Source organism: Bombina bombina, chromosome 8, assembly GCF_027579735.1.
Source record: "Bombina bombina isolate aBomBom1 chromosome 8, aBomBom1.pri, whole genome shotgun sequence".
Lineage (NCBI taxonomy): Eukaryota > Metazoa > Chordata > Amphibia > Anura > Bombinatoridae > Bombina > Bombina bombina.
The window spans coordinates 6,522,939-6,544,869 of NC_069506.1; the positions used below are offsets into that span (position 1 = coordinate 6,522,939).

A 21,931-nucleotide genomic window follows, 5' to 3' on the forward strand; every position below is an offset into this window, starting at 1 on the left:
GCATCCTTAGTTAGTTTAGCAGCGTGCACGTGACTTGCACTACCAAATTCCAATACAGCTGTGGGAAGTGTCTAAACTGATACAGCTGCAGTTAGTTTTTCTGTAGCGCAGAAGTGAAATGTTCCCTGTATTAGCCTTTATCTCAGTATTATATCTGGTCTGTAGATTCACAGTATAAAATACCCACGTACCCTCCCCAAATAAACACCAAACCACATGACTGTACTGAAACGTCTTTATTATCCGTCTGCGATAGTAACGTAGACAAATTGTAACTGACAATGTCTCTTGTGCGTTGAGAGCAAAACAGTCACCTAATTAGGTGCTTGTAACAAACCAGCTCAAAAATAAAACCATAAGACACCCCCAGGATTTGTATTACTGGCTTTTTATCTGATCTCACACTCCAGTAACTCCTTGTCTGCCAGAGGCTAGAAATACTAGTTTGTTGCCCTCTCTCCCTGGGAGAGCATACTACAGTATGCTAATAATCAGGTTATTGGGATGCATATCGTTCAGATGATGGCTACTGGCTGTAATTTTACCCATCTACCAATCAGATCTTACAATAGGGGCCCTATCAGGGTTTAAACTGCGGTGCATACAGACTTTTTATTTGCACAATTCTGTAGCACAGGAAACAGACAATGAATCTGAAATAACTAATTAAACAATTGAACAAGTCTTGTTAGCAAAAACATCAGACTAATTGTCATTAGTATCTTAATGTCGTCTGTCTGATAACTGAGCCGCATCACACAACTGGGTGCAAAAGACTTCACTATGAACTAATACACAACTGGTGCTTGTGTGATAACAAGTGCTGACTTCACCTGGGCATAATTATTTTATTATTTATTAATATCTTTAGCAAATACCCCCAGTAGTTGTATTATTATAGTGTGTGTCCTTACTGGGCTCTCAGTAAATGTTCTGTAATTATAAGGAAAATACACTAATTAACCCTAAATGATAAAAGCACTTTAGGTGCCAGTTACCGGAGGTTTTACAGGGGAGCACTATACAGCTGTAGAGATCTCGGCATAGCTTAGTGAATACAGTATTTGCACTTTAGTGAATAAAGCCAGTAAGGGATTTGTTAGGGCAGAGAGTTACACAGCATTATACACATGGCAGCTCAGGTGGGTACTTATGTTTAGATATATTTACCTACTCTTGCCCTTCCCTCCGGTCACTTATGGATATGAGATTATATATATATGTTTTAGGCTATTTCTTAACCCAATAAAATATTATTGCAGCATATGAGTGGTGTATAAAGCAGCTTGTTGCTGTTATTCAGTTAGGGATATTGTGTAGAACGCGCAGTTACTAGATTTCTGTTCCTTTTACTATTTCAAGTATATTAACGGCCCTATCTGCTGCGCAGTTACAATACCCACAATGCAATAATAATACCCACAATGCAGTGACAATACCCACAATGCAATAATACCCACAATGCAGTGACAATACCCACAATGCAGTGACAATACCCACAATGCAGTGACAATACCCACAATGCAGTGACAATACCCACAATGCAGTGACAATACCCACAATGCATTCTGTGTAACACTAAGCTTTTTATTCTTTCTTGTATAAGAAGCTTTTGTACGTTATTAGTTGTAATATCATTAGTTGGATCCATCAGTGTATTTACGCCAGGCCTAGCAATCTGCAAGAGATCATCATCCAGTTGTTACCACACAACATAGATGGGAATACTGGGTAACCGCTCTCCTACAGTTTCAGACAAGCACCTAATATGCAGTATTTTGCACTTAAAGACATTAAAAAATAGAAAAAAAATTCAGTGGATGACGGATATTTTGGGGAAGTAAAAGCAATATGGCTGCCAAACATTATCTAACTCAGCCACCATCAGATAACTGCTACGTTCCCCTTCAGAGATAATGCCACCATATATCAAGGACCTGCCTGTATTATATTTATGCACTTACAGATGTTGGGGGGTTCACTAGAAACCCTCATCAGTATAATACTATGATATGCGTTGTGCTTTTTCACCCAGCACATTTATAAATGATCTTTTTATGAATTTAAATACAGACAAATAATTATAATTAGAAACAAACTCTAGATCCTGCCCTGGTTTGTACATTAATTGTCGTTGCAATGTGCAAAAACAAACGTATAAACCTAACCTGCTAATTTGTTTTCTTACATAAAAATCTCATGTTTATAGGCACTGGGTGTCTGGCTGTAACTGCGCAACTGAAGTCAGTTGTGCGCCATATTAAAGGTGCAATAGGTAATGTAGAACTCAGTAAAAATGTGACTTTTTATTACGAGTATTACAAAAAAACTTTGGAGACAAATTACAAATACATTGGAATTCTCTGTGTTTTTGTATCCATAGAAATGATTAATGCTGGTGATTGATGAACGGTGAAATAAACCAAGATGAATCTCTTTAGCAGTTACAAAGGATCCTAATTAGACGCTCATGGAATTGAATTGCAGTTTATGTATAAATTGTGGTGCTGGAAACCATAAAGAATCAGATGAAAACTGTACTGGAAGAAAGACAACCGAATAGTGATTCATTAAACCAACAAATTGATTTATAATTAGTATTTCTGACAACCAAATAATAAAGGGTCACGTGGCTGATTTACAACAATGATAATAAAATACTTAAATCTAAATGATGAGATAAATAGAGGCCAGGTCTGGAGTTTTATCCGTTTATTTTAAGTCAAATGTGGTTTAACTTCCGAAGCAAATTATAACATTTGGATCTTTTCCCAACAAATAGATTTTGTGGTTTTTATTTTTAGGGCACAATTGTGTTTTTTGGTGACAAGAATGAAGTTTTTCATTACTGCCTTGTGGTAATGTACAGCTCATCCATCTGTAAGTCATTGTGAGTTTTCCCAGTTTGTAAGTAAAGAAATCCGAGTAAAACGTATACAAATAGGTTCTAGGACTCTATTGATTTTTAAAGCGCTATAAAAGTTACTTCTAAATATTATCAAAAGATGTAAAAACGTGAGAACAACAATATTATTTATAAAGAAAATGAACACATATGTAGGCGCGACTGATATGACGTCACTACTGTGTTCTCCTAATTAATGACGTCATATTTCAGATCATTCTTTTAACCATAAATTAATTTAAAACGTTTATTTGGAATAATATTTTTCTTATTGGTTCTTACTGAGCCCTCTCTCTACCTCATGATAGCACAGCTGAAGATATACACATCAATGTGTAAGCAGAGTTCAGATCTGCACTGTGCAAACCCAAACTCTCAAGCAAGTGGTGACTAAGGGCTAGATTTATCAAAGCCGAGGCGTACAGGGGCGCGTATACGCTCTCCTGTACGCCTCAGCTCGCCTGTGGCGGGGCGAAATTACCCGCAGGTAATTAACATTGCACACGAGCGCAACTTTGAGCTTGCGTGCAATCCCGCCCTCTGCCCGCGCACAGCCAATCACGCGTGGGCAGGAGCTGTCAATCTCCTCGGTCGGACTCGACGAGGAGATTTAATTTCGCCACAATAGAGGTGGCGAAGATGTTAGGGGCTGCTTGATAAATCGCGGCGAGCAAGTTCTTGTGAGAACTTGCTGCCGCAGGGGCTTGATAAATCTAGCCCTAAATCTACAGCAGGAGGGGGCTGTGACAGTGACATCTGCGGTGCCCAGGAAGGACGTGAGAGAATACACAGGCTTGCTGAGACAACTGGGTATGAATACTGATAATTAGTCGTACACTTATTGCATACAGCATCTTCTCATTCATTGGGTACTGAATCTCATAATGACTTACAGTTTGAATGGCAAATGAACAATCTGTGAAGTGCCCTATACATTTCGCCAGTACAGGATACTAGAACGGACACTATATAGATTCACGCTCAGTGTACTTCAGCGTTGTAGTGTAATTTTGTTTTTCTTTATAAATGTCAGAATTAACAAAGATCAACCAAATTCTAAAGTTTAAAAAACAAACATAATAATACCACTGACATTTTTCCAAACAATTTGGTACATAATGGAATTTTCTATCACATTATGGCTATTTGAGTCGAGAGAAAGTGCAACATTTAAATATTGTGAACACGTGATCAGGACACAGAGAGCTAAGGTTACAACCATGTCAACTTACTTTAGCTTTGTCTGGTTAATATATCAACAGTTCATGACATTAAATAGAATTAAATATTGCTATAATACTTCTTAGACATTAGTTTCTACATGAGCAATAAAACATTGAGTTGATTAAACAATTCTCGTCTTCCACACAGTGGAACAACCATACATAACACACAAACTGTGAATTGACTTTGGATGTAGCATTGATATAAATGGGATATGGTCTAACTTTTTCCATCTGAAAAGAAAAGGTAGAATCTGCCATAAAAAGAACCCAAAAAGGCACAGAACTATCACACTTCACACATTTTTATAGCTCATTTTGTGTTTTCCTGACTCTAAAATCTAAATAGTTTAACAACTGTACAAAGCTTTATCAACAAACAGCAACATACAATATTACTGTGGATTCAAAACACAGTCTGTATTATTATTATTTCTTCATCTTTTTAAAAAGTAACAGTTTTGTAACAATTGTTTCATCTCCAGAGACCAGAGATACAATTTATTTTGCCTCTAACCTTAGGTTAGAGGAACCGTCCCATAAACGGTCTTCGCCTATTTCATTTCACATATGTTCTCTGAGGGTGTTAGAGGCAGAACCAGTTGGTGGGACACAAAAAACAAACAGTCCACCAGTTCAATGAGGTTTCCTCTAGGTAGCTTTTGGTTAAGCCAACATATGACACCTTCCTACGTTCACCAAAGCTTATATGGTCTTCGTATCCCAGGGCACCGTAGTGTAGAAATCTTGGGTCTGGATTAAATTCTTCACTTCCCATATACTATTGCAAGGTGCTTTTTGCCTATGTCAGTAGCTTAGAGATGGACAAGTATGAAGATTAATTCCTGAAATCCATTTTCCAAGAAGTCTTTGCATTCAAATTTGGGGTCATCCTCCCCCCCAAAATAGATATTGCTTTTAATGTTAATTCAATACATTAAATGTGAGCTTCACTTTAAAGTCTCTAGGACATTCCACTGGTTATTGACCCAGTCGCCATTTGTGGAGTCCAGTTCCTTCTGTTCCGCCTCTGCAGGCTTCTAAAATGACATCTTACCAAGGTTACAAGACCTAGGGCCTGAAAAGGATGGGAAATTCATCCAAACTGAGCTCAGACCTGCAAGCTGGATTCTGCATCGCAGAGCAGGCAATGGGTAGGAAAATAAGCAATTCATTTTTTTTTTCTCTCAAATGAGTTGGTACAAAAGAAAAACAGAATTTTAAAAAAAATTCGCCCTCTTTTACTTCATTCTTCCTACCTCGTCTTCACTCGTTAACCAATGCAACTGCCATCACTACGACTAATTAACTAAGACATAGCCACTGTGCTGTGAGTCAACAGTCTCCATCATTTCACAATCAAAAGACTCGGGAAGGGCTAATGTCTCGTATGCCGACTGCGGCTCCTGACTTTGCTGCAAGACTACACTGCCTGGTTGAGCAGAGTTCATTGAATACTGGCATTGGCTTGTGTATTCGGGTTCAGTGGATGGCGCCCCTGGTAAGTCGCAGGTCTGGTACCCATACTGTAGGGGCGGATGCTGCTGGATGTGCATTTGTGCTGCTACCTGTGGTTGACCAGACTGTACAAGATTTTGCAATTGTTGTGAATGCAGCTTGTGATACTGACTTAAGAAAGGGTCGTATTGCATTTCATCAGAAGCCGGCTCCATGACGGGGCTTAGCGGCTGAGACAAGCTGAACTGCGTCTGCTGCACGGCCTCCTGGTGCGACAATGGGAGCTGCTGTCCTTGCATTGGGTAGGGATTTTCTGCTATCTGCATCTGGTTGAAGTACACCTGAAGCTGAGGTTGCTTCTGAAGGAAAAGTCTCTTCTGGTGCAGCCTGACGGTATAAAAGCAAACAATTACATTAGGGGCAGGAGGACGGGGGATGGCCAAATATCTGCTGAACATTCTACATTCATTACGCAAAAAAAAAACTCACATTAATTTAATGCAACATTCAAAAAACAAATTAAACATTTGAATCGTATTTGCAAATGTTGATTCTCACAGTTCCCAGTTGTCAATGTAATTCCATTAGAATAAATATGTAAATACAAGACTCAAATGTGCACATATTTATTTTATGGCAACATTTAAATGGCAGAATAAATTCTACGGGTAACGTTTGTTGTCCCACCCCCTAGGAACGTTTGTAGTCCCCACCCCCTAGGAACTTTTGTCTTTTGTCAGTTACATTTGTTAAATGATCATTTTTAGAGACATTTATTAGCGTTCAGCTGCCATACCCGAGATCTGACAGCTTCTGGTTACAAATCTTATTGTAAAATGGGGTCATGCTGCTTTTTGTTGTAAGGGGATTATTTACTCTTTTGTTTCCTTTAATATTACAAAACCAGCATAAATTGTCAGTTCTTGAATAAACAGCAAGTGACTTAATATGAATAAAATGTGCTGGACACGGAGTATAGCACCGTCTTCCTTAGCCATGAGTGAGTATACAGTATGAGCAGTACTGAAATTAAACAAAAATACAGGCAGATCCGAGTTCTCTTTTCTTAAAAAAGTATCGGTATCCACAATACCCAGAGGGGCCCACGGCTCACTTCTTTTATTATTATTAAAAAACAAAACTGAAAACAATGAGAATTCCTGCAATCTGGGTAATGAAATAAATGCACTGTATATACCAGCAGCTAAGCACTGCGTATAGTGTAAATGCACTGTATATACCAGCAGCTAAGCACTGCGTATAGTGTAAATGCACTGTATATACCAGCAGCTAAGCACTGCGTATAGTGTAAATGCTATAGAGCTTCCTTAAGAGGAAGAGAGCCCAGCCCTAGTGAATAAGCTGCAGAGAATATCACAGGTGATGAACTAACTGTAGTTAAAAGTCATAGAGATCCGGTCGGATCTTGCGCTAGATGCAGTACGGTTACAGGGATCTGGTGCCCACATTCCCGGCACAACCACAGCGCTCACCTGTGCTCTTGTAACTGCTGCTCCAAGCTCCTGGGCATTTCCTTACAATACAACTGACTGCTGTTCTGAGCTTTGGCCAGAAGGTTGACTTTCTGCAACATCAGGAGAGTACGGTCAGTGTCACGTAACCACGCAGTGACATATTTATAGACAGGGAACATTTATGGCTTTATTCTGTTTGGTGCTAATTGGTGCAAGTGTGAGAGGACGGAACCCACTGATTGGGTTAATAAGGATATAAATTACTACAGCCCTTGGTGTTTGCTGCCTGCTAGGGATCTAGTGTACGCGTCAGTACTGTGGTGTTTGCTGCCTGCTAGGGATCTAGTGTACGCGTTAAGATTGTGGTGTTTGCTGCATGCTAGGGATCTAGTGTACGCGTCAAGATTGTGGTGTTTGCTGCCTGCTAGGGATCTAGTGTACGCGTCAGGATTGTGGTGTTTGCTGCTTGCTAGGGATCTAGTGTACACGTCAGTATTGTGGTGTTTGCTGCCTGCTAGGGATCTAGTGTACGCGTCAGTATTGTGGTGTTTGCTGCCTGCTAGGGATCTAGTGTACGTGTCAAGATTGTGGTGTTTGCTGCATGCTAGGGATCTAGTGTACGTGTCAAGATTGTGGTGTTTGCTGCCTGCTAGGGATCTAGTGTACGCGTCAGGATTGTGGTGTTTGCTGCCTGCTAGGGATCTAGTGTACACGTCAATATTGTGGTGTTTGCTGCCTGCTAGGGATCTAGTGTACGCGTCAGTATTGTGGTGTTTGCTGCCTGCTAGGGATCTAGTGTACACGTCAGTATTGTGGTGTTTGCTGCCTGCTAGGGATCTAGTGTACACGTCAGGATTGTGGTGTTTGCTGCCTGCTAGGGATCTAGTGTACGCATCAGGATTGTGGTGTTTGCTGCCTGTTAGGGATCTAGTGTACGCGTCAGGATTGTGGTGTTTGCTGCCTGTTAGGGATCTAGTGTACGCATCAGGATTGTGGTGTTTGCTGCCTGTTAGGGATCTAGTGTACGCGTCAGGATTGTGGTGTTTGCTGCCTGTTAGGGATCTAGTGTACACGTCAGGATTGTGGTGTTTGCTGCCTGCTAGGGATCTAGTGTACGCATCAGGATTGTGGTGTTTGCTGCCTGCTAGGGATCTAGTGTACACGTCAGTATTGTGGTGTTTGCTGCCTGCTAGGGATCTAGTGTACGCGTCAGTATTGTGGTGTTTGCTGCCTGCTAGGGATCTAGTGTACACGTCAGTATTGTGGTGTTTGCTGCATGCTAGGGATCTAGTGTACGTGTCAGTATTGTGGTGTTTGCTGCCTGCTAGGGATCTAGTGTACACGTCAGTATTGTGGTGTTTGCTGCCTGCTAGGGATCTAGTGTACACGTCAGTATTGTGGTGTTTGCTGCATGCTAGGGATCTAGTGTACACGTCAGGATTGTGGTGTTTGCTGCCTGCTAGGGATCTAGTGTACGCATCAGGATTGTGGTGTTTGCTGCCTGCTAGGGATCTAGTGTACGCATCAGGATTGTGGTGTTTGCTGCCTGTTAGGGATCTAGTGTACGCGTCAGGATTGTGGTGTTTGCTGCCTGCTAGGGATCTAGTGTACACGTCAGGATTGTGGTGTTTGCTGCCTGCTAGGGATCTAGTGTACACGTCAGGATTGTGGTGTTTACCGACGTGTACACTAGATCCCTAGCAGGCAGCAAACACCACAATCCTGACACGTACACTAGATCCCTAGCAGGCAGCAAACACCACAATCCTGACATGTACACTAGACCACAATGCTGCCTGCTAGGGATCTAGTGTACGTGTCAGGATTGTGGTGTTTGCTGCCTGCTAGGGATCTAGTCTACGCGTCAGGATTGTGGTGTTTGCTGCCTGCTAGGGATCTAGTCTACGCGTCAGGATTGTGGTGTTTGCTGCCTGCTAGGGATCTAGTGTACGTGTCAGTATTGTGGTGTTTGCTGCCTGCTAGGGATCTAGTGTACACGTCAGTATTGTGGTGTTTGCTGCCTGCTAGGGATCTAGTCTACGCGTCAGGATTGTGGTGTTTGCTGCCTGCTAGGGATCTAGTGTACGTGTCAGTATTGTGGTGTTTGCTGCCTGCTAGGGATCTAGTGTACACGTCAGTATTGTGGTGTTTGCTGCCTGCTAGGGATCTAGTCTACGCGTCAGGATTGTGGTGTTTGCTGCCTGCTAGGGATCTAGTGTACACGTCAGTATTGTGGTGTTTGCTGCCTGCTAGGGATCTAGTGTACACGTCAGTATTGTGGTGTTTGCTGCCTGCTAGGGATCTAGTGTACACGTCAGTATTGTGGTGTTTGCTGCCTGCTAGGGATCTAGTCTACGCGTCAGGATTGTGGTGTTTGCTGCCTGCTAGGGATCTAGTGTACACGTCAGGATTGTGGTGTTTGCTGCCTGCTAGGGATCTAGTGTACGTGTCAGGATCCTGGTGTTAACCAAATAAAAGTGCACTGTGCATACTGAGTGTATATAGTTGTCGGGCTTGTATAGTGCGTGTACCTGACTGGGCAATACATGTACCCAACTGACCCTTCATTGTCTAAACATTGTGTGTGATAAAGAAAGAAATGGTGCTAAGTACCAGCTGCAGACACTGTGTAGTCAGTAAATTTATTACACACATAATTATGTACAAATGTTACCTGAAGTCTGTGCTGTAAATACTGCGTCTCCAAACTCTGCCGTCTGGATAATAAATGTGAGTGCATTCCATTGGGGAACGTGGCTACGTGTGGAAGTTGTGCTGAGATATCCTGTTAGCAAAGCACAGATTAAACCATCTGACTAAACAACAACAACAACGTTTATCCGAGACAATCAGCAACACAACCTATTGACGTAACCCTAAATATATCTAACAGTTTACATCAGACTTTAAAAAGAAGTAAAATAGTTTTTCAGTTTATAAACTTGCAACAAACATGCGTTGTTCATATGGATATAATGTGTGTGTATGTTCTATACTGTATCTCTATATCTATACTGCACCATAAACAATGCTACAGTCAGAACTACAGCACTAATATTTAGTCCTCTGCTAAGTAGAACCAGAGACATAAAGCTGCACGTAAAGCGCACAGGAACCGCACAATGCATCAATCTCTGCACGTGCAGAAGGGTTTCAATAGCAAATCGCTATAACGGGTAACTTAGCACCAAATGGAACCAAATGAATCCTTATATGGATCTTAACCTTTATAACGAAACAGATAAAGTGATTCTAAAATCAAATTAAAACACAGAGGAGATCTGTTGATTCTTCAGTCTAACATATTAAATAGAAGCTGCTTATTAATAATCATCTGCTGGAAATCTCACTATGCAGCGGTATTTATATAGCAAGGCGCATACCTGAGGGTGAGTGATGTTATGGAGGTGGTGCGGAGCGCTAACCAGGTTAGGATTTTCATCAGGACCCATCTGCTCATACAACATCTGGATCTTGTTCAGGTCTAAGATGCCTTTAGTTCTTGCCAAGTGCTGCAGGTGTTGTCTGAACGCCACAATACCTAGAAGCCAATATAAATAATGTATTTAGTGCGATACAGAATCACTAACTTGTACAGCAGATTTATCTATAGGAAATACGAAGCTCTTTCACCAGTTTTATATCAAATGCTACATTACATATTATAGTGTTTCAGTCATTAAGGGGACAAAAATAAACTTTCATGATTCACATAGGATGTGTAATGTTAATGTCCAATTCATGTTTATCATCAAGTTTGCTTTGCTCTCTTGATATTCTTTGTTGAAAGCTAAACCTAGTTAGGCTCATATGCTTAGATACAAGGTAATCACAGAGGTAAAAAGTATATTTATATAACAGTGTTGGTTGTGCAAAGCTGGGGAATGGGTAATAAAAGGGATTATCTATCTTTTAAAACTATAAACATTTTCAAGTATACTGTCCCTTTAAATTTTATCAGAACTTTTAGAATGTTCAGCAAACAAACATTCCGCATTTATCCTGACATCGTCTTGTCACGCTCGGTCAGAGGACAACTTTGTAGTGTGGCTAAAAAAACGTAACTGACAGTGATGCTGTTTTTTATTTCATTTTTAGCACTTGTGAATAGCAATGAAATGATTCTAATAATGACGTTAGAGTCACGCGCGGGCAGGAGCTGTCAATCTCCCTGGTCGAGGAGCGTCTCTCTCCATATGAATGACAAAGCATTTACTTAGTACAATGTCCCTTTAAGGAAAGGGTCGGTACCTTGTGTTAAGGAAGTGTCGGACGCCCGCCTCCCTTCTCGGAAGCTGACCGGGGACCGGTTATGAGTTTCTCGCTTCTGGGTGCTGAGTGCCGGCATCGCCAGGCTTGTAGGTCTCAGGCCTATGTAGGGAGGGGTTAATCTTGTGACCGACTGATTAGCCAGAACAGACTCGTGCAAGGCTCCTTTATCCTCCTGGAAACTGAGATCGCTCTGCACAGAGACCGTGTCATACTCCGAGTCCATACTGCCCAGAGACGGGTTGTTTCCAATGGTAAAGATCTTCCCAGCTGTAGATACAGAGAGAAAACAAAACAGCAAGTTATTTCTATTATTGTTAAGACAAATATTTGAGAGAACTGTATTTTTAGGTGTAGCGTGACGCACTGAGCACGGATACCGCAGTATTGGCGCACACAGTCAGTGCTTGTGATTGGTTAGAAAAACGCTACATAACATCACAAGCTAAACCAATACGTTTTCCTTCTGTATTCATTTCTACAAAACCCTCATAAGGTTACTGCTGTCCCTTTCCATACTGATGGCAATATCACATAACCGTCACAAAGTACCACTTGCATTAACCCCTTGAATGCCAGAGATTAGCTCAGGAGGTTAACACTAAGTACAAGCACCATAATGTCACCATAATCACAGACGGCAATAGAATGTCACAGGTGGTGAAGTCTGTGTATAAATTGTCATCACTGCCTGTGACATTCCGACACAAGTTTACAGCCTGTAACCTGCATTGTCTTTTTATTACTGTTATTCTACCGAATGTAGTGGTCCGTTAAAGGGAAAGTAAAGTCTAAACTGAAATGTGCATGGGTTCATTTCAATACTGAATAATATAATTCCATTAGCAAAAATGCTTCTAGTAAAAGGTGTTTTTTAGCAACATATGCACGTATGCTGTGAGTGCTCGTGCACCAGTATTTAAACACTACACCCTCTTAAAGACCTGGCGGTGGGTTGTATTGGGTCAGACTCCCTGAGAAGGTGTAGTGTAGCATATGTGCATATGCTGCTGAAAACCAGTAATACCTTTTACTAGAAGCGTTATCTGTACTTCATTCATTAGCCGCCATCTTTGACTTTCATGAAACATAATTTGCAAGTGGAAAACCAGTGAATACTCCCAAGCTATGTTTGTTCTCGTTTTTCATGTGTTTATCCCATGCTATGTAATCTGCTCAGTAATTCAGACGGTGGCTCTTTAATAAATAACATTTTTTGTGGCTTGTGAAGTTCTGGATCCGTTTGTATCAGAGTAAATTACAGGTCTGAGAAGAAGCTTCTGCTGGTTTCACAAAAGGAAATTGATACCAGTGGTGTGTGCAACAGTTGAATTAATTTACAAAGCAAACCAAAACAAGATGTATCCAATCACAGAACTGCGCTGTCTTTAATCAGGTCTGAAACTGAATCACAATATTTCAGGTTCAGGTGTTTTAACCCACAACCAGTTTTCTTCCATAATTTACATAAAAGGGGGATATTTCTTTCATCTGCGCCACTCCTGTGCTATACAAACGGATTTATTATTTTCAGCTTGCATTAATGCAGCTGTGGGGTTTGTCCCTGGCAGCCAATCAGGATTAACTCAGCTGTGGGAGCCGTCATTTCTGTGTGTCTATTAAACAGGACACTTACAATCTTAGTGTAGTTTATAAAACAAATACTTCATGCTTGTGAGCTGCGTCTCTGCCAACCAATGAAGCGCATGACATCCCACACTATAGGATTATTCAACAAGACAAATGTTTTTCTTTAAATGCATTTTAAAACATTGTTTTTTTAGCCGGCACAAAAAGATAAATAAATATAAATACTGGCTCTCTACCTTCTGCCTCCGGTGCCATGTTAGGTAGCGCCACCAGTGGGTTTGTGACCTCGGCCAGAGTATGACGTCGCTGCCCGCTACGCTTGGCCTGAAAAGCTGCGAATGCCAGGGCTGGGTCATCTTCCGAATCATCCTCCGTCTCTATGCCCTCATCAATAGACGTCTCCATCATGTTGCAGGGTACGGACTGACACCCTTTCCTCATCACCGCAGGAGGCAGTGGGTCCAACATGCAGCCATTAACCTGTGAGAAAAAGTGTGAGACGCTCAGCTGATGAGTCACAAAACCCTGTAGGTTACACTCAACGGCTGCAAAGTTGTCAGTGTGCAGCAAGAAATCACAAAGTCAATAAATCTGTCACTAGGCACAGGGGTGCCACGTATCTAAGTGCAGCTCTGCCAGGGCTATAATGTGCACATGTTCCTAGTGGTGCCACGTATCTAAGTGCAGCTCTGCCAATGCTATAATGTATACATGTTCCTAGGGGTGCCACGTATCTAAGTGCAGCTCTGCCAATGCTATAATGTGCACATGTTCCTAGTGGTGCCACGTATCTAAGTGCAGCTCTGCCAATGCTATAATGTGCACATGTTCCTAGTGGTGCCACGTATGTAAGTGCAGCTCTGCCAATGCTATAATGTATACATGTTCCTAGGGATGCCACATATGTAAGTGCAGCTCTGCCAATGCTATAGTGTGCACATGTTCCTAGGAGTGCCACGTATGTAAGTGCAACTCTACCAGTGCTATAATGTGCACGTTCCTAGGGGTGCCACGTATATAAGTGCAGCTCTACCAATGCTATAACGTGCACGTTCCTAGGGGTGCCACGTATGTAAGTGCAGCTCTACCAATGCTATAATGTGCACGTTCCTAGGGGTGCCACGTATGTAAGTGCAGCTCTGCCAATGCTATAATGGGCACGTTCCTAGGGGTGCCAAGTATGTAAGTGCAGCTCTGCCAATGCTATAATGTGCATCTTCCTAGGGGTGCCACGTATGTAAGTGCAGCTCTGCCAATGCTATATTGTGCACATGTGCCTAGGAGTGCCACGTATGTAAGTGCAGCTCTGCCAATGCTATAATGTATACATGTTCCTAGGGGTGCCACGTATGTAAGTGTAGCACTGCCGATGCTATAATGTATACATGTTCCTAGGGGTGCCACGTATGTAAGTGCAGCTCTGCCAATGCTATAATGGGCACTTGTTCCTAGGGGTGCCACGTATGTAAGTGCAGCTCTACCAATGCTATAATGTGCACGTTCCTAGGGGTGCCACGTATATAAGCGCAGCTCTGCCAGTGCTATAATGTGCAGATGTTCCTAGTGGTGCCACGTATGTAAGCGCAGCTCTGCCAGTGCTATAATGTGCAGATGTTCCTAGTGGTGCCACGTATGTAAGCGCAGCTCTGCCAGTGCTATAATGTGCAGATGTTCCTAGTGGTGCCACATATATAAGTGCAGCTCTGCCAGTGCTATAATGTGCAGATGTTCCTAGTGGTGCCACGTATGTAAGTGCAGCTCTGCCAGTGCTATAATGTGCAGATGTTCCTAGTGGTGCCACGTATGTAAGTGCAGCTCTGTTAATGCTATAATGTGCAGATGTTCCTAGTGGTGCCACGTATGTAAGTGCAGCTCTGTTAATGCTATAATGTGCAGATGTTCCTAGTGGTGCCACGTATGTAAGTGCAGCTCTGCCAGTGCTATAATGTGCAGATGTTCCTAGTGGTGCCACGTATGTAAGTGCAGCTCTGCCAGTGCTATAATGTGCAGATGTTCCTAGTGGTGCCACGTATGTAAGTGCAGCTCTGTTAATGCTATAATGTGCAGATGTTCCTAGTGGTGCCACGTATGTAAGTGCAGCTCTGCCAGTGCTATAATGTGCAGATGTTCCTAGTGGTGCCACGTATGTAAGTGCAGCTCTGTTAATGCTATAATGTGAAAAGAACGAACAACACGGAAGGGGCGCCAATGGTGCAGATCAATGGAGATTCTGATGGTGTACCAATATAATACGATCACAGGGTACTCACAATAGGTGAAGGCATTCAATTATGCCAATAGGGGCGGGCTGGATTTTGGCAGCAATCCAGCTGGCTGAGCGAAGAGGCAGCTCTCTATCTATTGCTGTGAAATCCAGCCTGTCTCTATGGGCATAATTGATTGCCTTTACCACATGTGAGTATCCTGTGCATATTGGGGTATTGTTGTGGCTGAAATCACCATTGATCTGCACCATTGGCGCCTCTGTACTTTGTTCTACATCTCTAATGCTATAATGTGCAGATGTTCCTAGTGGTGCCACGTATGTAAGTGCAGCTCTGCCAGTGCTATAATGTGCAGATGTTCCTAGTGGTGCCACGTATGTAAGTGCAGCTCTGCCAGTGCTATAATGTGCAGATGTTCCTAGTGGTGCCATGTATGTAAGTGCAGCTCTGCCAGTGCTATAATGTGCAGATGTTCCTAGTGGTGCCACGTATGTAAGTGCAGCTCTGCCAGTGCTATAATGTGCAGATGTTCCTAGTGGTGCCACGTATGTAAGTGCAGCTCTGATAATGCTATAATGTGCAGATGTTCCTAGTGGTGCCACGTATGTAAGTGCAGCTCTGTTAATGCTATAATGTGGGCGCACTGCAGTTCAGATGTATTAGTTTTCAGAATGTGCAAAATAAATTTTTTGTTTGTAAAATGAACATGCACACGATACGAACTGTACACAAACGTGATTTATAATTTTACAATAACACTTACTAGTGATACACTGCACAGAGGTAATGCTTAAATATACAGGCAGAAAATAAGTCATAATCAGCTATGTATCCTTATGTAGCTAAATTATCTGTATCTCTCACTGTATAGCCGTATCCCTGGCCGTATCCCTGGCCGTATATATAGCTGTATCTCTGGCTTGTGTGAGCGAGATTGATTAAACACAGCCCCTAGTATCAGAGACTTGTGTGAGTGAGATTGCTTATGCACAGCCCCTAGTATCAGAGACTTGAGTGAGTGAGATTGATTAAACACAGCCCCTAGTATCAGAGACTTGTGTGAGCGAGATTGCTTATGCACAGCCCCTAGTATCCGAGACTTGTGTTAGTGAGATTGCTTATGCACAGCCCCTAGTATCAGAGACTTGTGTGAGCGAGATTGCTTATGCACAGCCCCTAGTATCAGAGGCTTGTGTGAGCGAGATTGCTTATGCACAGCCCCTAGTATCAGAGGCTTGTGTGAGTGAGATTGCTTATGCACAGCCCCTAGTATCAGAGACTTGTGTGAGTGAGATTGCTTACGCACAGCCCCCAGTATCAGTAGACTTGTGTGAGTGAGATCGCTTATGCACAGCCCCTAGTATCAGAGACTTGTGTGAGTGAGATTGCTTATGCACAGCCCCTAGTATCAGAGACTTGTGTGAGCGAGATTGCTTATGCACAGCCCCTAGTATCAGAGACTTGTGTGAGCGAGATTGCTTATGCACAGCCCCTAGTATCAGAGACTTGTGTGAGTGAGATTGCTTATGCACAGCCCCTAGTATCAGAGACTTGAGTGAGTGAGATTGATTAAACACAGCCCCTAGTATCAGAGACTTGTGTTAGCGAGATTGCTTATGCACAGCCCCTAGTATCAGAGACTTGTGTTAGCGAGATTGCTTATGCACAGCCCCTAGTATCAGAGACTTGTGTGAGTGAGATCGCTTACGCAGTCTCCAGTATCCGAGACTTGTGTGAGTGAGATCGCTTACGCACAGCCCCCAGTATCAGTAGACTTGTGTGAGTGAGATCGCTTACGCACAGCCCCCAGTATCAGTAAACTTGTGTGAGTGAGATCGCTTACGCACAGCCCCCAGTATCAGTAGACTTGTGTGAGTGAGATCGCTTACGCACAGCCCCCAGTATCAGTAGACTTGTGTGAGTGAGATTGCTTACGCACAGCCTCCAGTATCAGAGACTTGTGTGAGTGAGATCGCTTACGCACAGCCCCCAGTATCAGTAAACTTGTGTGAGTGAGATCGCTTACGCACAGCCCCCAGTATCAGTAGACTTGTGTGAGTGAGATCGCTTACGCACAGCCCCCAGTATCAGTAGACTTGTGTGAGTGAGATTGCTTACGCACAGCCCCCAGTATCAGTAGACTTGTGTGAGTGAGATTGCTTACGCACAGCCTCCAGTATCAGAGACTTGTGTGAGTGAGATCGCTTACGCACAGCCCCCAGTATCAGTAGACTTGTGTGAGTGAGATTGCTTACGCACAGCCTCCAGTATCAGAGACTTGTGTGAGTGAGATCGCTTACGCACAGCCCCCAGTATCAGTAGACTTGTGTGAGTGAGATCGCTTACGCACAGCCTCCAGTATCAGAGACTTGTGTGAGTGAGATCGCTTACGCACAGCCCCCAGTATCAGTAGACTTGTGTGAGTGAGATTGCTTACGCACAGCCCCCAGTATCAGTAGACTTGTGTGAGTGAGATTGCTTACGCACAGCCCCCAGTATCAGTAGACTTGTGTGAGTGAGATTGCTTATGCACAGCCTCCAGTATCAGTAGAACGTGTGTACGAGGAGTGGGGGGGGGGAGCAGCCCATACAGGAAATAGTGCCATAGACTTGGGAATTTAATCATTTCTCCTCAGGATGTGACTAAGGACTCGTTGCACAGTACAAATACATCTGTGACCAGCCGATGCAGAGAACTCGGGCACTCTCCCCTGCAGTGTAATCTGTGTGACCTGGATAAGTATGTTGCCCTCAGTTAGCTGTAATATGTTGCAGAATTTCCCTTCTCTCACACAAGGAATGTGCACTGTAGCCGAATCCCACCATCTCCCATATGAATCCTACGTGACTTGCAGTGGTAAAGCAATGCCACGTACAAATTTATAGTGATACTAAGTAACCCCTGACGCTCCAAGGGTGCTCACTGGGGCCGTCATAGAACACAGGACACTAAGCTGAGGAGGTAAATGTGTGTGATGCTGGAAAATGACCCGAATCTTTGGAAACCTAAATTGCTGAAAAATTCACTTCCCAACATCTCCTGACCCTAGTAATAGAATTGCAGCTGTAGATGACGTGGCAGCATTCTATTGGCTGCCTCCCAAACGTATTGCCGTCTTATAGTGAGGCCTGCTGTGTACTGCTCTGCAATCGGCTTAGTCACATAGCTAAACAGTTTACAAGGGGCGTTAACTACATGAGATCACAAATAAGAGAGTATCAGAATGTCCCTTTAAGGTTGTGATGAAAAATAAATAAAAATAACAATAATATATTTGCAATCAATCTGAATTTGAGCTACAGGAATTAGTTTGCGGGGTACATTTCTGTACCAGGATGTGCAGCTTTTTGACAAGGTCAAGTTGTTGGCGTCTGTAAAATGTTAAATACACAGAAGAAATCTTTTTGTTTCAGAATAATGCACGAATATAAAAGCTTCCCCACTGCGGCTGCAGCAGCACATTTCAGAGAGGATCCCCGCGGTGAAGCTAAAAATACCGGATATTACACATTGTTTTTACAGCTCTCTCAGCAGCTCGGCAGCTGAACTATCACGACTCATGAAGCGATTGTTAATGCACCTATTGTAATCTACTCCCTCACCCAAGCGGCAGCGTGGGACCAGTACAACCAATTGTTAGTGAGAGGCAGCTGGAGTCACTCTGTTAGTGGTTTAGGTCCAGAGCACATTCTAATTGCTAAGGTCACCTCTCTCCTGAAACTTTGTGTGTAAACATCCATTTCTGCATCACAAAACATTGTATTTATGACTGAATACAGAATTAAATGTGCAAGATCTCATCTGTAATCCCAAATACAATATATGGCAGCATGTCACAATGTGACTAAAGTGACAACCTCTCAGGCTGGTGAGATCTTGGTCTGCAGCGTTCTCTGATCTCACAGCGTGCAACAGGAAATGAGATTTGTTTCCACTAGTCCAGGGGCTTGTAATAAATGCAGTAACAGGACCAGATAACCGTCACTAAAACTCTAAATACACTCAAGGGAAAAGAGAAGACCTCTCCCCAAGCAGTGAAACTGCCAGTCACAAACTGTTACCCAACAGAAGAGCGATCACTAAAGAGAAAACCTATGATTAATGTTTTCCACCTTATGGTCTGTAGAGACACAGATGGGACAATACAAAACATTTTCATTGTTTGAATGTTTATATTGATTCATTTGCTGGCGTGGTCTGCAGTATAGAATGGCTCATTCAGGGGAACTAGCGTTCCTGCTTCATTTGACAGTTTCATTCTCAGAGGTAAAGTCACATGCGACTCCTCAGTCATTGTCACAACTAAACCCATTCTGCAGCGGAATACCATATGTAAGCTTTGTTTAATATGTTCCCGTAGCATGATATTGTTTACAAATTAGACCTCTAGTGCCAAGCAAAGAGAAAATGACAAATTGTATAAATATATAAAGGGGATTAAAACAAAGAATGACATGTCCCTTTATGGTGTTCAGCCACTTAAAGAGCTCACAACTACTACATTACACTCTAAGGAAAATCTCATCAAGAAGAGAGTTCTAAAAACAAATTATCAGTGCACTTAAATGTTTGTAGCTCTGTTTTTTTAATGAATATGGACTTTGTACAGGCAGATCCCATAAGTGCCATCTACATCATAAGTTCCTATATTGTACTATTTATCAACCCATTCTTCAGCCTTGTAGCTCTGTTTATTAAGTTGCCCCCTGATTCACAAACTCTATCATGTGTCCATTATACAGGCCAATGGCTAGTAAAGAGGTAGGAAAGAGATGGCGACTTACTGGTGGAGTGCTGATGCTTTCCTCTTCTAGGAATGTGGTCTCAGCCTGACAGCTGCTCTGTGGATAGGAGAAGGAAGGTTCTACAGTGGAGGATTCTGGGAGAACTGGCGGCCTCATCATTCGCACATTTTGTGACATGAGATTCACGGGTGACACCACAGTACTGGCCTGCAGAAGAGTTAATAGAGAAAACACGTTAAAGGGCAAACATGAAATAGAGTGAACTTGTTCCCTATACAGTACACTTCACCCCCAGAACTACTTGGTTTTATTATGAAGCTAATTTAGCATGTATTGTGGTAGCTTTAGGTAAAACCAACTAAAATGGCCGTTCTCATCAAACAAAGTGCAGAACGGTTGGATGATAAATGCGGTAAATACGTTTTGTTTAATGCATTTATATTAGTTGCTTCAGTATACATAGAACAAACTAAAGGACAATAAACTAAACGCTGCGTTTATTTTCATAGCGCTCATTACTGAAACACAAAGCTGTTGTATAAATACGCGCAGAAGAATTGCAATCAGTCAAACCTTAAAATTACAAAACTAAACTGCTTGGCACATTTTATTCCTTAACACAAATATAAATAAGTAATACAAAAATAAATAAATCACAAAATATATAAACAGAGAAAGCATGTAAAATAAGAAAATACAAAACAGGAGATTATATCTCCCTAGAGATAGAAAATAGTTTAGCTCTGTGCGCGACTTTCCGCAAGGTCAAACAATCTTTTTGTCTTAGCTCTGTTGATTAAACATTTCATATATGACACCAGATTACGTAAATGGAAAAAGAGGTATTGAAAACAAACCTATCATTTATCCTCCGATTTAAATGTTTAGTTGCCGATTTAAGGCATGAAAAATGTTTTATGCAAAAAAGGAATGTTTGCTATGCAAAAGGAAGCGTAAAGCCAGCTACATTAGCGGTCAGTGAGATCTTGCAGGGCCGGCTGAACTAGGAGGCTGCTTATTTGTCTTTGACACAGATAATTTGTCTGGGACGTGGTGAACAGACAGTTTATCTGTTCTATGACTGTAATTATTGTTATTGACAGGACATTAACTCCCGTTGACATGGTTAATAGGCCATGTAGTTCTGCGTACGAGTCAGGAATACTAAATAAAAGCATCATTAACGCGCTCTACCGTCCTAGTCACATGAATGATCACTTTTTAAAGGAATCACATAAATATGAAATAAAAACATATTTATGAAGAATCAAACATTTTTATACCGAAGAACAATTTAAGTGAAATATGATCCACAAGAGGTTACTCTGTGAGAACAGATAAAAAGAACACTTTTTTTTAACAACAAATATATATTCATAGCAAACGCTGCCAAGGTGTTCGATAGCGTTTTAACTTAAATATAGCATCGGTAGCACTTATAATTTTTTTCTTTATTATATAAAGAGCATTTTATATTGTTTAAAAAACAGATATTTTTCTGCTGAACAAAAAAACATTTATTTTTATTATGCGTGTTACTGTCCAGCACAGAACTGTCAGCCAATGAGCAACCTATCCCTAAGAATGACTGGTGCACAAGCATTTCCAATTTCAAAAGGTTTAACCTTTTTTCATTCATTTTTTTATAGGCAAGTGCTGCTATCTGGTAGAAATATTTTATATTTATATGTAATGCATTTAAAAATGATACCAAATTAATGTAAAATGATCTGCGATGTAGCCTGGAACTTTGTACTCAGGGACAGATTGGAAATAAAAAGCAGCCCTGGAACAATTTAAAGACAAACCATATTTTCAGTTGCATCTCTACAACACCAGCACCCGCATCACTGGGATATTATTATTTTTTATATATTGTGGTTTGATATAACGAGCTAATACAGAAGTTACCAATATAATTTACAGCTACGTTTTACATTTTCATAAAACAAATCATTACAGTGTCAGCATTTGCATGTTGATTCGCTGGCAGTGCAGAAAGCTAAATCAGCCGCAGAATACGCTGGTAGCTACCAATAA

At 41.9% G+C, this 21,931-nt stretch overlaps 1 protein-coding gene across 1 annotated transcript in view; it reads right to left on the reverse strand.

Moving 5' to 3' along the window:
- Nucleotides 1-221: 221 nt before the first annotated feature.
- SIK2 (salt inducible kinase 2) overlaps nucleotides 222-21,931 on the reverse strand; it is a gene marked incomplete in the record, with an annotated part of 278,722 nt that continues 257,012 nt past the window's right edge. The window contains 7 exon segments of the mRNA XM_053690110.1: nucleotides 222-5,973; nucleotides 7,080-7,171; nucleotides 9,736-9,846; nucleotides 10,445-10,602; nucleotides 11,313-11,600; nucleotides 13,157-13,400; nucleotides 19,931-20,098. Of these exon segments, the coding sequence (XP_053546085.1) occupies nucleotides 5,430-5,973; nucleotides 7,080-7,171; nucleotides 9,736-9,846; nucleotides 10,445-10,602; nucleotides 11,313-11,600; nucleotides 13,157-13,400; nucleotides 19,931-20,098 (1,605 nt within the window).